The sequence below is a fragment of the Triturus cristatus genome, chromosome 1_2 (genome assembly GCF_964204655.1).
Source record: "Triturus cristatus chromosome 1_2, aTriCri1.1, whole genome shotgun sequence".
Classification (NCBI taxonomy): domain Eukaryota; kingdom Metazoa; phylum Chordata; class Amphibia; order Caudata; family Salamandridae; genus Triturus; species Triturus cristatus.
The window spans coordinates 1,090,214,114-1,090,231,632 of record NC_140580.1 but is presented as its reverse complement, the minus strand read 5'-3'; the positions used below and the strand labels follow the sequence as shown (position 1 = coordinate 1,090,231,632).

General features: G+C 44.3%; 1 protein-coding gene across 2 annotated transcripts in view; it reads left to right on the top strand.

The window, feature by feature from the left end:
* PHF19 (PHD finger protein 19) overlaps positions 1-17,519 on the top strand; it is a 237,318-nt gene that overhangs the window by 120,705 nt on the left and 99,094 nt on the right. For both annotated transcript variants that reach the window (XM_085613556.1, XM_085613564.1), the window contains exon 6: positions 8,600-8,748. In XM_085613556.1, coding sequence (XP_085469682.1) covers positions 8,600-8,748 — 149 coding nt within the window. The remainder of the gene's footprint in view (positions 1-8,599; positions 8,749-17,519) is intronic.

The following is a 17,519-nucleotide window of genomic DNA, read 5'->3' as shown; positions in this document are numbered from 1 at the left end:
AGCACACTGTAAGAACTGAAAGAGAGGTGAAAGCATGGACACACTTAACAAGAACACAAAACTGTTGGAACGATATTGCAGAGATGCCTTTAAGATGTGGATGTACAAATTCACAAGCTAGGGATTGTGGTACTTTTACACCATTTCGAGGAAACATTTGGCTAGGACTGATCCTGTTTCGTGCAATTAATTTCTCAACAAACGAAACCTCTACGGTATGCACTGCCATTCTTCTGGCTGAAATGAACTTTGAGGGAAAGGACAGACTGCAAAGGTCAATTTTCGCAAACTAAAAAGAATGTACGAACAAGCTGTACTTGTGAAGGTAAAAATAAACAAGGAGCACTGACTTCAGGTTCATCCTAGAGTGATGCCAAAAGGTCTTCCGCAGTCTTACTTCCAGCTTGAGAGTGAGTTGTTATAAGAAGGGGAATTTGTTGCTGTAACTCTGTCTAATTCAGGCGATTTGACAGGACCAGACCGGGAGCTAAAACAGCTGTGCAGAATGTTTTACTATCAGCTCCATGGCACTGCGATTGGCTTTAGTCCTTTCCGTGGGAGTCATCCCTATATTCAGGAGACTATTAAAGAAAATAGATAAACTCTTCTTTTTACAGCAGCATTTTCAAACAATTTCGCAATAACTCTATAGGTTCAGGTTTTGGGACCCAGAATGAAACCATTTGGCGCCTACATTTCTTTGTGAAGGTTTCCAGGAATGCTCCAAGCACAGTGCCATCCATGCCGAGCTAGAGAGTGGCAAGGCCTTTTGACATTTTTACAGCAAACTCTTTAAGCATAGGATTAGCAAGTGCTATCCAAACCAAGTTGAAAAATGCTCCTGCCCTGGAAGAAGCAGAGTTGTGTTAGGGTGTGCCTGCACTCTCCCGGGGAGGAGACTTTAGTGTCCTGGGTGATGGGGTCCCCAGGGCACTGCTTGGATCGTGCACTGAGGATGGTGTCCCCTGGACCTGTTGTGGCCCCTGGGTGTCATATCGGCTTGTGGAGGGTGGTCCACATGCCCCTCCCTCTTTAATTTTTCATACGGCCCTGGAAGTTGGGGTCCTCAGGCAACATAGAGGCTGGGGGAGGGAAGGACACTCACCCTTCACCTAATTTTAAACAAACGGCCCGTGAGATCATGTCCCTGGGGCTTCTGAAAGGCTTGGGGGGGAGGAGGGCACGTTTGCCTCCTTCACCAAACAAAACATATTCCATTCAATATTTTTTGCGGTATCACTGTTCAATTTTCCTATGGAAAATGATTGGGGAAAAACATGGTTTGGGACCCCTTTTTTTCTCGGCCCCTGCTTGACAGATCACCCTGACACTCGCCAGGAAGGAGCTGAGGTTAATGAGACTTTTTTTTTTTTTAGGTTTCGTGAAGATTTGTCAAAGGGTGGCGAAGTTTCTTCAGCAAACCATTAAATCCTTTTCCTATGGAAATGCTAACTATAACTTCTTAGCGGCAACCATACTGGGATATATATATTCCTAGGATATAAAAAAATATATATTTATATATTACCTACTGGGGTTTGGTAGGTAGTTAGAGTTAGGATCTAGTTTTCATAGGAAAAGCATTTTTTGATTTGCGAATAACTCCGGTGCCGTTTGACGAATTTTCGCGAAATTTTCAAAACTAATGGGTCAGTCACGTCAGCTGCTCAGAGTGATCAGTCAAGCGGGGGCCGAGAAAAAAGGGGGGGTCCCAAACGCTCCCCTCCCCTTTAAAAAATGACATATGAATAAAGGCTTAGCCCCGGGGGATGGGCTCCCCGAGGCTGAAATCATCCTCGGGAGGGGGCCGCCCAGCCCCCCGTTTCATTTAATCAAAAAATAAAATAAATGGTTCAAGCCCCAAGGGATGAGGTCCCAGGGACCCAAAAGGGTCAAGAGAAGGGGGGGCACACAGCTCCACTTCACTAAATGAAAATTGGAAAAACTCTAGCCGACAAGTCGCCCGAGGCCTTCCCCCTTTCTTCACTACTCTGTAAACGTGCCTCTGGGCGTGCTGTTAGTTGGGGGATGAAGTCCCCTTCGTTGCTGAGGATCCTTAGGGGTCAACTAGCCCACCTGTTACCTCCAGTAAGCCCCACACAGTGGGAGTCTCCACCACTCTGCAAACGTGCCTCTCGGCGCACTGCTGGTGGGGGGATGGGGTCCCCTTGCCTTCTGAGGCTCTAGAGGTGGGGGTGTAGAACCTGCCCTTGCGTTTGCGAGAGGAGGTCTGTACTAAACAAGGATAAGTCTCCGGAGTCAGTGTCCCTGGTCCGGCAGCGTCATAGGAAGGATGACATCTCGCCTTCTACTTCACCACAGGAGACTCTGGTGCATTCTCTGATGCCGAGGGGCTCTCCGGCACCCAGGGAAGTGTCTCCTTCACCTCCGGCCTCTCCTATCCTGGCTCCGGTGTCTCCGGGGCCGCAGCCAGAACCCGTCTTACAACCTCGGCATGTTCCAGGTCAGGCGGTTCCAGATCCATACCCACCTTTCCTGGCTCCAGTGCGGATCATTCGCATTTTCTGAATGCAATGTATGGCATGTTTGCCAGGGCGGTTAACCTATCCGGCGTGACTGGTGGCCCTGTCGGAACACTTTACTTTAATATGGGCGTTCTCCAACATTATGCACCCTTAATGCCTTTCATGCTAGTGACTCTGTCTTGGCCTCTCCTGACGCTGAGGTACTCCACGCCAATTCCGACCCAGGAGGGAAGGGTGGACTGTTCTCTGGCGCCTTCGGGCTCTGGTCCGGCGCCATCTCGACTTCATGCAGGCCGCCAGCCGCTCCTGAAGGGCCTCCATTGACGCTGGCTCCGAGGTCTTAAGTGGATGTAAGAGTGTGTTAGTGGGTATGTGAATGGCTTATTGATTGGTTGTCTGACTACCTCTATGGTTGTCTGGGTGTATGTGTGTGTGGGTTAGTAGGTGTGTGACTGACTCTATGGATGAGTAAGTGGGTAAGTCAGTGGCTGTATGGGGTAGTGAGTGTGTGTGTGGGAAGCTGTATGGGTGAGTTTTTGTCTTGATGGCTGTGTCGTTGATTGAGTGCTTGTGTCAGTATGGGTGAGTAATTGGATATGTGCAAGGCAGTATAGATGAATGACTGGTATATGAGTGACTGTATGCATGAGTGGGTGAATGTGAGAGCAGCTATGCGGATGAGTGCATGCTTCTGTCATTGACTGTATAGGTGAGTGACTGTGTTACTATTTGTATGAGTAAGTAAGTGTGTGTGTGTTGAACTGTTCGGGTGAGTAAGTGGCTGTGTGATTGACTGCATGGGTGAGTGTCCAGGTGTGTGAGTAGTTCTATGGGTGACTCACTCAGTGTGTGAGTATTTGTATGGGTGTATGAGTGGATCTATCAATGGCTGTATTAATGAGTAAGTGGGTGTATGAGTGGCTGTATCGGTGAATGAGTGGATGTGTGTATAGATCTATGAATCAGTGAATGGCCGTGTGAGTACTAGTATGGCTCTTTGAATGGGTTTGTGAATGGTTGTATGGGAGTGGCACTGGATGCTAAACATGTTCTATAGGGGTGTGAGTGGGTGCGTCCGAGATGCTATGGATGATGTCATCACTGATGTCTTCAGTGATGTTATTTGAGATGTCATCAGTGATGCCACTGACCATGTCCTGAGTGATGTAATATGTGAGGTCATAAGCAGTGCATTATGGGGGCGCGAGTTATAGTTAACTCAGGTAACTATAAGAGCTGAATTTGTCTGGTTTTGTATGAGTAATATATATATATTAATATATATATGTATTTCCTACTGGCAATAGCCATTAAGTAGTTATAGCTAGGATCACCTTTTCCCATAGATTACGCGTTTTTTGTTTTGCTAATTACTTTGGCACCGTTTGAAGAGTCTTCACGAAATTCTCCCCAAAAAAGTGGCCTACTTTGCCTAGTTCTGCATTCAAAGGTTTGAGGTGATTTGTCAAGCAGGGGCCAAGAAAAGGGGGGAGGGGTGGCAAAACTATTTTACCCCATGCAATGTCTGTGGGAATTTTGCAATTTTTAGACATGGCTGCAGTCTGAATGGATCTACACCAAATTTGGCAGAAAGCTAGCTCTTCGTCCAGAGAAAAACACTTTTTGTAATTTGGTGTACATCTGTTCCATATTTTTGGAGTTATTAAAGAAATAAAACTTTGTATATTTAGGGATGCGGATCCTCTGCAGATCTGTGGTTAGCCACGTTGAAAAAGCCATACAAATTCACTGGAAAAAAAGATTACATGGACTTTATAGTAAGATTCACATTTTACCAACACAAAACCATATAAATTCAGCAGTTATAGTTATACTTATTTGAAGAAACTATAACTTGTGCCATTAAGTAACTTTAGGCCACAAGTTTTAGTTTCGTAACATAAGTTGAACTATAACTGCTGAATTTCTATGGTGTGTGTGGGTAAAACATGAACCTTACTATAACGTCTGTAACCTTTTGTTTTTTACAGTGAATCTATCTATCTATCTATCTATCTATCTATCTATCTATCTATCTATCTATCTAGATATGATAAAGTAAACCCAGCTGTACATTATAAGGATAGTGCAGGTCACCAAGGAGTATAAAGTAATGGAATTCCAAGGAGACTTGCAATATCCTAATTATGTGCTTCAGGGGGTAGTTTAGCCCATATAATATGTGGTCACACCATCACCTTTCCCACAAACCACTTAAAACCTTGGTGCGAAACTATTTCGTATGAAAGAGCGAGCATGTTTGCAAACATGAGGAATAAAAATCGAACACATATAAACCTGTTAGTTATTTGTTGCAAACAGATTATAGAAACAGTTCAATAGAAGTCAACTGTAAAAACAAAACTGCAGTAGCTCAGAATGTGTAGAAACATACAGAAAGATTCTAGCTTTTCTCCATCTAATGAGTGCAAAAAAGTAACATGTTTTCTGTGCTTGTCATAGTAAGCTAAAATATAGAACATAATACAGAAAAGCAACCGCCTGTTTTTGTTGCTTTAAACAGCTGCTTCATTTACGCTCCATGACCTGACCTGGCTTTCAGCTCAGCGGCTGCCTCTGACAGTAGGCATTGTGACGTTAGAACTCGACTGTAATAACTTATAGTTGTCAGGTTCTGATGTCTTTTCTTCATAATCGGCAACTGGGTGCTTCACAAGTTGCTGATTATAAAGAAATTGGAGAATGGCATTTATACAGGGATTACATAATATAGTTGATATTCTGAGTGCCCGAAACACGTCATACGGCTTATGGACACACACATACACACACACCCACACCCACACACACACCATATAAGTGTGGTCATTTATATTTATATTTGAATTTGTTAAAGTCTCCAGCTAAGTACCTAGAAATTTCCACTCTAGGTGCTCAGAGCACCTTTACTCACACATACTATTACACCATATTAATTTCTTAGTATATGTGCATAAATCGATTCACTTATGTAACCTCATTCTTTGTGAATTGCAAACGTAAAATTACTCTCTAATTTCATGCCATTTTCACTCCTGATTGCAATCCAGGTGTATTTATAGATTAGTAAATCAGGTCCACTGTGATGAATATTTGCATTGCTGCTGCTTAAGCCATGCATGTTCTGTGTGTGTGTAAGGGAAGCTGGAGAAACTCTTTTTACTATGTGTTGGACTTGGCCCTTTTTTGATAAAGTTCCCTAAACTTTTTGCTTTCCCCCCGGACCTTTTTTCTGACATGGTGTTGCCAACTTAGATGCTTTGGGCACTTTGCCACTGCTGATCAGTGTCAAAGGCAAGTGCTCTCTGTGTACAGTGTAATAGTAATTGGTTGTCCATAATTGGTATGTTTGCCTTACTAGTAAAGTCTCTAGTAAAGTGCACTATGTTTGCCAGAGCTGGTAATGCAAATGCTACTATTGGGCCTGGAGCACTAATTGTGCCACCCACACAAGTAGCCTTAAAGAGAGAACTCAGGCCTGCCACTGCAGTGCCTGCTCGCAGTTTGTTAAACGGCCATGTCATCCTGACAAGTGCACCCCCTTGTCAAGCCTTACCCTTCCCTTTCTATGCACATCAGACACCCCTATGGTAGGTCCAAGGTACCCCCTGGGCAGGGTGTAGTGTATGTGAAAGGTAGGACATGTACTGAGGTGTGTGCCATGTCCTGACAGTGAAATACTCTCCATTTCATTTTTCACTGTTGAAAAGCCATCTTGCCCATAGGACAGAATGGGGAGGGTGTGTAATATGCTTCCAGACTATCTTCCCAAAGGCTTAAGATGGAGAGGTGAAGTTTAGTGTGCCTGAACTCACAATTCAATATCAAATCTTTTTGTTGGGGTGGTTTTTGCATTGTGTGTTTAGAAACCACTCTTTTAGAAGTGGCTGGTTATTGTGCCCTAACATTTCTGTATGTCTCTGCCTGGTTGCGGATTGACTGTCTGGATATGAAAGTGATAGGATCTGGTGAATGTCTTGACCCAGGGGAAGAGGTGAAACAGCAACAGGCTGACCTGCATCTGGAGTATATGGGGGAGGAGTAGCCCCCGGAGGTGAAGAGGCCTGGGTTGCTGCCATAAAACAATGGCTCCATTCCCTGCTGAGTGATTAAGGACCCAGACCCCCACTATCAAAGAAAAAGTGTCACTGGCAGGGAGACACCCAGAACTGGTTTGGACAGGGGTCAGTGCCCCCCTGAACACAAAGACTTCAAAGACATTTAGGGGTATAACTATGAGAGCTGAAACCCCTGAACATGGGAGAAGTGGAGTGATCAAGACTGAAAAGGATTGAACCTACTTTGTGGTCAAGAGGAACCTCTGCTAAGGAAGAAACAGCTGAAGAGACTGAAGGAAAGGACTGACCCTTGCAGTGTGTTCTGGGGCTGGCCTGCAGTTTGCTGCTTTAACCAAGGGGAGGCTAAGGGTATTTGCTGTGTGCTTTGTCCCCCTTCTTAAAAGGACTTTGCTGTGTGCTGTGTCCTGAAGTAACTTATCCCCTAGGGCCCGAGGAGAGCTGGCTCCCTGTTGTGGAAACTCAGGAACACATAAGTTTCCAGGTGTGTTTCAGCGACGCTGTGTGCTTGTGCTTTTTGCAGCCTGAGACCCTCGTAAGAATTGCCCTGTGATCGTGGGCACCTGGAGTCCAAGCAAGTCTCAGCGACGCTGTGTGCGTGTGCTTCGTGCAGCCTGAGCTCTTCATGAGGATTGTCCTGTGATTGTGTGCACCTGAAGTCCAAGTGAGTCTATCGACGCTGTGTGCGTATGCTTTGTGCAGTCTGAGACCTTCGTGAGGATTGCCCTGTTATCGTGCACACCCGGAGTCTAAGTGAGTCTCAGCGACGCTGTATGCATGTGCTTTGTGCAGCTGAAGACCTTCGCGAGGATTGCCCTGTTATCGTGCACACCCAGAGTCCAAGTGAGTCTCAGCGACGCTGTGTGCGTGTGCTTTGTGCAGCCTGAGATCTTTGCACGGATTGCCCTGTGATCGTGTGCACCCGGAACTCAAGTGAGTCTCAGTAGCGCTGTGTACGTGTGCTTCTTGCAGCCTGAGACCTACGTGAGGATTGCCCTGTGATCTGCACACCCAAAGCGCAAGGGAGTCTCAGTGACGCTGTGTGCGTGTTCCCTGTTGCAGCCTGAGATCTTCGTTATCTCCTCTGCCTGGAATCCACAAAGTCGCATCGGAGGCCTAAGTGGCGAGAACGGGAGAGGAGAGCGAGGTTGCACCCCCGGATAACGTATGTCGCCGCCTGGGGCGGGGTGCGGGCTCGGAGAGAGACGCTTTCGGCCCTCCCATTCTTGCAGCACGAGCCTCTGCTTCAGCTCGTATCGTGGCCAGTACTTGCCTAGGAGTCTCAGCGACGCTGTATGCATGTGCTTTGTGCAGCTGGAGACCTTCGCGAGGATTGCCCTGTTATCGTGCACACCCAGAGTCCAAGTGAGTCTCAGCGACGCTGTGTGCGTGTGCTTTGTGCAGCCTGAGATCTTTGCAAGGATTGCCCTGTGATCGTGTGCACCCGGAACTCAAGTGAGTCTCAGCAGCGCTGTGTGCGAGTGCTTCTTGCAGCCTGAGACCTACGTGAGGATTGCCCTGTGATCTGCACACCCAAAGCGCAAGGGAGTCTCAGTGACGCTGTGTGCGTGTGCCCTGTTGCAGCCTGAGATCTTCGTTATCTCCTCTGCCTGGAATCCACAAAGTCGCATCGGAGGCCTAAGTGGCGAGAACGGGAGAGGAGAGCGAGGTTGCACCCCCGGGTAACGTATGTCGCCGCCTGGGGCGGGGTGCGGGCTCGGAAAGAGACGCTCTCGGCCCTCCCATTCTTGCAGCGCGAGCCTCTGCTTCAGCTCGTATCGTGGCCCGTACTTGCCTAGGAGGGTCAGTACCGGGGCCGGAGTGCAGAGCTGCAATTGGTTTACACCATACCCAAAAAATACTACTGACAAATAATACAAAAAAATAATGTTAATAATGTCCATAATATTTTAAAGTTCACCCATAACTTAATGTAATCTTTCTAGCTCTAATGACTCATAAAATGCAGTAAGTTAACAAGGATATTTTTTCCATGTTTGCCTTTGTGTTTCTTACTCTGTGTTTGCATTCTTTCAGAAAGGAGGTGCTTTAAAGAAAGGGGCAATAGCTAAGACGCTGCTAGCTGTCAAAATGGTGCTGCCATACTGCCCGCAAGACCTGGAATGGGATTCGCTGCACCGGACCAATCACCAACAGTGTTACTGTTACTGCGGCGGCCCTGGCGAGTAAGGCACCGCTCCAGTGTTTGCATTTTGTTTGAACGGTCAGAATAGGGAACCGCTTGAGCAGTACTGAAACATTGCTAGATGTATTGATATGTTTTTGGCACACTACAATTAGGCTGACAGAATGATGGCTGCAGACATGTCAAGTATAAAATAGGATATGTTGGTACTAGACTGTCACAGTCAAAGCATGGTTATTGCAGCCTGCCTTAGATGTGGTGCAAACTAGAGATAAAAGATGGATGTAATCAGTTGACAGGAAGTGTTGTGGTTTAGTCATTTGCAACATTCTGGAGTGTATTAATACAGTAAAAATGGAGTCTGAGAAAGAGATGAGTGAACAAAAAGTCCTCAAGAAAAACTCCTATTGTTTTGTAAACCCTTGTTTACATTCTGTGACCCAGAAATAGTTATACCCTCTGTGGTGTTTCTTTAAATGGGTTTTAGACTGAAATGGGAGCGTTTTAATCTAAGTGCATTTCTTTTAGGAAATCTGCTCGTAAAATTATTGGGTACTTTTTGGCATAATGTGATTATAAGAGTGCCCTAAAGTTAAGGTCTGCCCGTTTCCCCAAAAATTCCAAAATGAAAAACAATTTTTCCATTTTTTGTGCACAGTTTGAAAAACTAAACTTTTGTGTTGGATAAATTCGAGCGACAGAATTCTCAAATTCTGTATTGCCCTCACACAAACCCCCTAGGCCAACTCATCGCATTTGAAAAAGTGCTTTGTGGGCACAAGGTGCCTGTTTCAGGAAAAAAAGTCAGAAATGTACACTTGCAGGGTTACTCCTAATTTCAGATTTAAATTGTTACATGTCTGGAATTCTGATGTCTACTAGTATTCGAAAAGTACTCTAATAGTTAAGAATTGGAGCATTAAAAATTATTACCTGCATCCAGTTTACATGTTTAAAGTTGCTGCTAAAGTACGGATTTAAACATTTTGTTTATTTTCCTTTTTTAACCCACAGGGAAAATATTATCACATCAGGAAACCCATAACCAATAAATAATAGGGGTGTTCATCACCGCATTCCCGTCTCGGGAACGCGCTTCCGCCTGGAGTAAAGTTGCATGTGTTTCCAGCAAGAATGTTTAAGTGTTTACCAAGTTCTACAAGTGAATCTCCCGAGAACACCCACAAACCCACCCCTTCTACCAGAATTGTGAACACAGATGTTCCATCTTCTTGACGGAATTCCATTGTGCATGAATCCCACTGTGAGGGCAAATTACCACCATTTCTCATTCTGTGACCCAGAAATAGTTTTACCCTTGCATTAGTGTTGGTTGCACATCTAAGTTCAAGTTAGTTGAGTAAACGACTTTGAGAATCAGTCCCGTGTTGATGCAATTGGTGTAAAGGCCATTTGCAATCCCATACCAGTCTTTAAACAAAGATATGTTCAGTATTTGAAAGGCGATGTATTAAAAGGATTGTGTCTACACTGTGAGTTCTTGAATGTGATATCTGTCGTACAAATGCCCGTCTAGCGGCCTTTTCCTTTAAGCCAAAGCTCTGTGAGCAGTGTTTATCAAAGCCCACCGCCATGTTGATTTGTGGTGCCTAGAGGGCATTCTGTTCCATGTCAGGTGTTTTCCTTCATTCACGACCGCTGATGAACATGCATCATTGCAGGCAAGATGTGAAAGCGTGAGTTAATAAAGATGGGAAACATTTGGAAAAGGTAATCTACAGAAAATGTGGATTTCAGAGTCTGCAGACATTGAAATTGAAGGGAGTTACTGTTTTGCACTTTAGAATGTTAAAAGAACACAACCTGGCCAGGAGGTTAACAAGCTCTGTCAGAGCAAATGGATCTGGCTTGCATTTTGAGTGCTTTAAAAAAAAACTGCTGCAGTGAAAAAATCAAAGTATTGCTTTCTGTGTGCTGTTGAGATGTACAGTAGTCCTTCATGCACTGCAACCCAAGCCCTCCATAGGAAGTGGGGTGTACACCAACCAGCAAGAGGTGAAAGAGGAATACTTCTCTGTAGGAATCGCTATTAGGAAATTGGTCATTACGTGGATATCATTTTGCATTTCCTAAATAGCGATTTCTATGGAGTCGCTATTTAGGAAATGCAAATTTGCATGTTCGTACCTCTGGCCCAAAATGTCTGTTTTAAAGAATTGGTAGCAATAGGCACTGTTGACTGGCGTACTGTCAAACCAGACCTAAAAATCAGCAATCTAGAGGCCTGTTTCTACATAGCGCTTGAATCCGGGCCATGAAATACTGGGCTGGAATTTGGGCTCTTTAGGGAGACACTTTGGATGCAGGATTCAAATGAAGAGAGGGGACTTGAAATAAGTGATTACCAAATAAGCCTTTGTTTATCATACAGTAGTCGATTTTCAAAAATAAGGAAATGACAGGAAAGGGGGCAAAAGTGTGGCAATAAAGGGAGCTAAAGAAAGGGAAGTAACGAATTTCCAACTCATTGGGATAGACTGGAAAGTGAAAGGGAGAAAAAAAATATAAGGAGATGCTATGGAGAGACTCGAGGAGATGCTATGGAGAGACTCAAGTAGCTTATACAGTCTTTCTTTAGTCTCCATCCCCCAAAAAAAGGGATCATCCTGTGTAATTTTACCCATTCTCGTTAAACGACTCAAAATTCCATCCTATATGTGAATACGCAAAGCAAGCGCCGTTTGATCTGCAGCATAAACCGTGCAAGTGCAGATTAAACTGAATCCTAGTTTATCAAAGAGCGTGCCGCATAATTTAACACCTGTTACATAACCCGTTCACGCGCAGCCTAGTTCCAGGGGTGCTCGCTGAAGGCCCGGTGGCGAGCAGATGCTTGTCTGTACACCATTTGTTCTGCTTTGCTGAAGAAGAGATCCCTCACCGCGTGAGTCATTTATAAACGAATGACTCATTTATAAACGGAGCACATGCGATGTGGTTTGGAAACTATATGAGTCAGGTCTGTTCAAAGCGGGACCTTCTTCACCCTCCCCCTCCCTCCCCGCCGCTTTCGCTTTCTATTCGCTCTCATCACTTCAAGGACAAGCTTAAGAGCCTGTCTTAGAGCACGTGACGTCTCCAAGATATAGAGTAACACCATTTTGAAAACTAAAAATGCCAGGGAAATCCACAAACATGGAAGTAGGACTACTATTGCATTGACCAAGAGGTACAGAATGACTTAAATGACAGTGCTCACCAACATGCAAAACACCGACAGTGAGGCCCTCAGGGTAAATAAATGCAACTTTTTGACACAGTATCACCCCTGTGAGTTGAATCCGTCTCCGAGAAGGGCTGCCTACCCTGCACTGGAACACAGCCACATTTGCCGTCCTCTGTGGTCATTGAACACCCTCTCTAGAAACCAAGGGCCATATGTAGGAAGCCAAATTGCGATCGCAAATGCTGAAATTCTGCAAATTTCAGCATTTGCGATCGCAATTTGGGCAATGTGCTATGTAGCAAACAACAACCCACACGCAAAATAAGGAATCGCAAAATTTGCGATTCCTTATTTTGCAAATGCATTTAAGGAATCCCAAATTGCGATTCCTTAAATGCAATGTAGGAAACACCCAAGTTGTGCGATTTTGGCTTAAGGAATCGCAAATTACCACCAACTACAGGTTGGTGGTAATTTGCGATTTCTTCGAAAAATGCACCTTTTTGCATTTTTCAAAGTGCCATGGGGCGCACATACATGCCCTTAGCGCATGTATGTGCATCACATGTGCACACATGTTTATTTCATGGGTGCAAAAGGGTGTCCTATTGACACCCTTGCAACCTTGAAATTGCATTCTCAATTTGCGATTCTCTAATTGAGAATCGCAAATTGAGAATGTCTTCCCATTCATTCCTATGGGCATTCTAGCCCATAGGAATGAATGGCAAGGTATTCCTTATTTGCAAATCTCAATTTGCGATTCGCAAATAAGGAATATGTGGGATTCGCAAAATATTTTGCTATTCCTACCTACATTGCGTTATGCGATTCTCTAATTGCAATTCCCTAAAAATCGCAATTTGAGAATCGCAAAACACGTTCTACCTTTTGCAAAAAGTACTGAAATTCGCCAGGACAAATTAGTGAAAAAAACGAGACATCTTGGCAAATCCGGGATAAGTGGTCACACTAACACTAGCGCCGGGCACGCGGGCTCTTAAAGGGCTTTATTATTTGCAGGTGGTAGCTGCCCTCAAAGACTGTAACCTAACCCTTGGTAATCTTAAACATGATTGGGCCTTTTTTAGGCTCTTATTATGAGTTTGTCAGAATGAGGTATTTACCACATATAGTACCATCACCCCAGGGAGAGGTATTTACCACATGTGGTAAATATCTCCTATTCCGAGTTGTTAAAAGGAAAATGGGGCATAACACATGAATTCCGCATGTTTTGCCTTTTTTTCTGGGACATTTTTACAATGATCAATTATGACCGGTTTTACCTGCTGGAATTTATCAGGAGAAATCTGCAAGGGTGTGATAATTATCACTCTACTTGCAATTCTGATTGCACAGGGACTGGAATTTACCCCTTAACTCCCGAAGAGGGCCTCAGAGTCTTTATTAAAAGCTTTTTTTTTAAAGATATCTTTATTGGCATTTTATATTATACATCGTAATGACATGGTCTGAGCACTTTACAGAAGCAGTTTCAATAAGGTCCCGACTTTGCTACAGGTTGGTGAGGCGACAACATGGAGGTCTCAAATATCTATCAAGGGAGTAATGTGACATTTCTCTATGCCCCAATCACCCCTTGCAGATTGTCCACACAGTCCCTCCCTATTGGAGAGGCCTGTGCAGCCTCTCGGAGCCCTGTACACGACACACTTGGATGGTCCTCTTGCCCAGTCGCCGCACTTCTGCTGTCAATTCCATCTGCTGCCTTTTCACTCTGGACCTACCCCTAGAGCGGCAGCACTCTGAGCGGGGCCATCCATTAATTTGAAGTGCTTGGCATGAACATTCAGTGGAATATTTGCTGTGGCCTTAATAGATAAACCAAAAACTACAACTGTAACTTAATCAAATTGCTTTCGAGGGTGCGGTCTCCAACCAGTATTGGGGGCCAGTAAAGAGGTAGTCTTCTCCGCAACCCCTGGCCACCACAAGAAATAAAGGGACGTCCCCTAGGGTGGGGAGGTGGCGGAGGGTATGGGACTCATCCAGGGTCTTATGGTGTACCATCCATGTCTGTGATAGGTGGTTCAAAATAAAAGAATGGGTGCAATCCAACCCCCCGGGACAGGTTCAGATCTCAAAGTACTGCTTTATCTATTGTATGCTGTAGGGGGTCTCCCTCCCCCTCCCCTGTACGCTGCTCTCCGTCATCTGCAGGACCGCCGGATTCATACGCTGGGTTCTCCCTGTTCCAGGGGACAACTCCAAGTTATACGTTCAAACTCCACATCCAGAACTGCACACCTAGGAAATGGCCGAAACTCACCACCATAGATGATCTGAAGCCGGTGGGGTGTTGGGTAGGTCAAATGTAAATAATTGAATTGGGCACATTACAGCCTCATATTCCTTGCGTCCCAACACAGCTCCCCATCTGATTCTCAGTGCTGTGAGTGGCCTTCTTACCATTTCCGACAATGCTCCGTAGGACCATTTCACTAAGTCCAAGTTCAAGCAGTACCAAAAATTTCAGAGTAAAGAACACAACACAATAAGATTTACAAACCAATTTAGAAAAATAGAGAACATTTTTTTTTAGCAAAATGTCACCATGATCATCAAAGTAGATTAAGAGGACCAGTAGATATTAATATGTGAAGTTTGAAGTTTCAGGGCAAAAAAAGCCTGGTAAAAGTCAATCCCCATGGAAAAACAACGGTTCGTGGAGGAACTGAACTTAGGCGACCACAATGAAGTGAGTTCGGATACATCAAATTGTCGTTAGACTTGCTCTCCAGCTATTGGGAATACTTCTTCTGATCAGTCCTGAAGGCCCTAGCTCTAGTGGGGACCAGGTCTCTCTCCAGCTAGGCCTCTTATAGAGTTTAGTCCTCTTGGAGTCAAGGGTCCTTCTGCATTTTGTCTCCTTCCACCTGCTAAGCAGGAGCACAAGCACTTGACCCTTGGAGAGCAGTTTCAAACCCTGGGTGCCAGCACGGTTCAGGAGTCCTTGTGCGAGTCCTCTTCTTCCAGCAGGAATCAGAAGACAGGTTTCTTCTACCATCAGGGCCTTCTTCTTCAGATGGTGTCTTCCTGGGACTATGAATGTTCTAGGAGGTGGTGGTTGAGGTCCCAGATTTATTCTGTGTTTTTGGAGAAGACACCACCCAATCCCAACTATTTTTTCGCAGTCATCCCCCTCCTTTTGCAGCACTCCCTATCTGCCTTACTGTAAAATGACTCAGAATTCCCCCGTTTCAACATGGCATGACTCAACTGGAACCAGCCAGACTTGTTTTCAGTTCCTTGGCCACTCCCCTTCCTGAGAAAGTCAAAATCAATTTTTCCACCGACTGTGGCTGGAGCATGACTGTCAAGGAATGTCTTGGGGATGAACAGAATTCCTCCTTGGCATCTCAAGTCAAAACATATAGTTCTAAAGCTGTCCTTTGTTCTTCTGACTGTTCCTGCCCACTCTTAGATAGCTGATCCCTCATATAAGTGGTCAGCAGTTAAAACCTGTAAGTCTTTCTTGGGCCTTGAGACAAGGCATTCTCTTCTGAACCAGAGTTGTTAATTCTCCTAGCAAGGAATGTGTATTCAAGCTTTGTGGTTAGTGAATTTTGGCAGAACTGATTTTAAACCAGGGGTTGCTTGGGCAATGCAAAGTACATTTTTACACAGGGAATTTTCTGCATAAAGTAGCAAACCTCTGATTGCACCATTAAGTTCGATTTTAAAAACTACGCAGGGAAATGGCTTCAGAGCATTTTTCTTTCCCTTTCATAAGCAAAGGTGGAACATGTTAGTCTCACCTATACATATTAGGGAAAAGTCTAGCCAGGCTTAAATATGAAATAGCTTTTGGGTTTTATTTCATCGTGTGGGCATACTATCTTCATTATGGAGTGTGTCCTTTTTTATACATTTTCACTCTGGCCTGTGATGAAAAATGGATATGTATGAGGCACGTGTCATTGCAGTGCATTTATACTTCAGCCTAGCCAGACCGCAATGGCGATCCAGCCAAATCTATATGTTAGTCATATAAGTGGGTGGCGTAAATATACACTGCAGCCCACATGAGTCAACCAAACATTCCCTACAATTGGTCCACTTTCAGCACCAATTACAGCGAACTCAAAGGGGAGATCAATGAGCCAAAAAGGAAGTTCCACTGTAAATCACATGTTTAGAGGGAAAGTACAAGCACTTTACTACTGTTTACCAGTGGTAAGGTGCATGTGCCCATCAAAGGTTTGATGTCCAGAAAAAGGCATACACATCTGGAGTGAGCATGCAGAAAAGGCAGATTTGCAACACTTACCAGTTAGATTTCACAGTATAAATAGGAGCACATGCATGGTTTACTATATTTTGAAACCTGTGTTCCATTACGACTGTTCTATATGTAAAGGTAGTTTTCTAGTTGTCGTCCTTCATTCAGAGATTTTCGGAATTTGAATTGTAATGTTCACAAAGTATTATCAGGCATTAGTTTCTTTTTGTCTGTTTATTTCTAGGGTCCTTAAATATGATTATCTCTTTTTAAAGACTTAAAATGTGAGGTTGAAATTAGCAGGGCTGTTGTCATACTTGCAAGAGAGTAGATCTAATGCAAAAAGAGACAAGAAAATTCACCAGAATCCACTCTTTAAAAGTGCCTTTCTATAAAATTGAATTTCTGCAATGTTTATGCTTAGTATATTATTACCTTCTATAGGGTATGCCGTGTTTCCCTTTGAAATGTGCAGTGCATAAGTGGATATGTAAAAGTGATGGTTTCTTGGGGCATATTTGCATGCCGATCCTGCAGAATCATTTTCACATCACTGTACCAAACGTGGGATGGAATCAGTGAATAAATACACTTTTGGGAGTACATTTGCACATCCCTGTATTTAAAGATGGATGAAGTATATGATGAACTGTACTTTTACCTCCAGATTCCCACAGAATACCTTGCTCCAAACTGCATCTAAAGTTTTTTGCAGGAAAGGAACTAGTGCACTTAGGGGGTACATTTGTCTACTGATCCCCAGAAATTGTCTCGGCATGAACGTGTCGAAAGTGGGATGAAGTGAAGGAACTAATGTTCTATTTGGTGGACATTTGTGTACTAATTCTCCCCAAATCTCTTGCTCCTGACTGTTTATAAATTATGATGAAGTAAAGGGAGTTATGTACTTGTAGGGGCACCTTTGCTTACTGACCTCCCAGGATCCTTTGTGTAAGACTGAATGTAGAGTGTGATGAAGCAAAAACATTATTATTTCATCATTAGCAACTGCTAACAGTTGAGAATGTAACCTGCGGGTGCTGCAAATAATGCAGAACCTTCCCCGTTGTGTGTTCTGTTCATCCGGCACAAACTAAGTTTTTTCATTAACAAAACCTTCTTAAATCGTCATTTTTAGGTCGAGCCTAGAACAGCGCATGCGCTGTTGCTCGAATTTTTGTAAGGGGATTTTCAAAGTGCTGCAGCCGCTGGCCTAAAGCCTGCCTGCATGTGCGCGTGAACGCGTGCAGCCGCCATATGTCTCCGTCACGGGTACTGTACTTCATGAAGGCGCTTTGGCTATAATCGGGCACCGGCGCTTTACTTTTAGTGTTGAAAATAAAGCGCCGGTGCCGCGATTATAGTGAAAGTAAAGAAA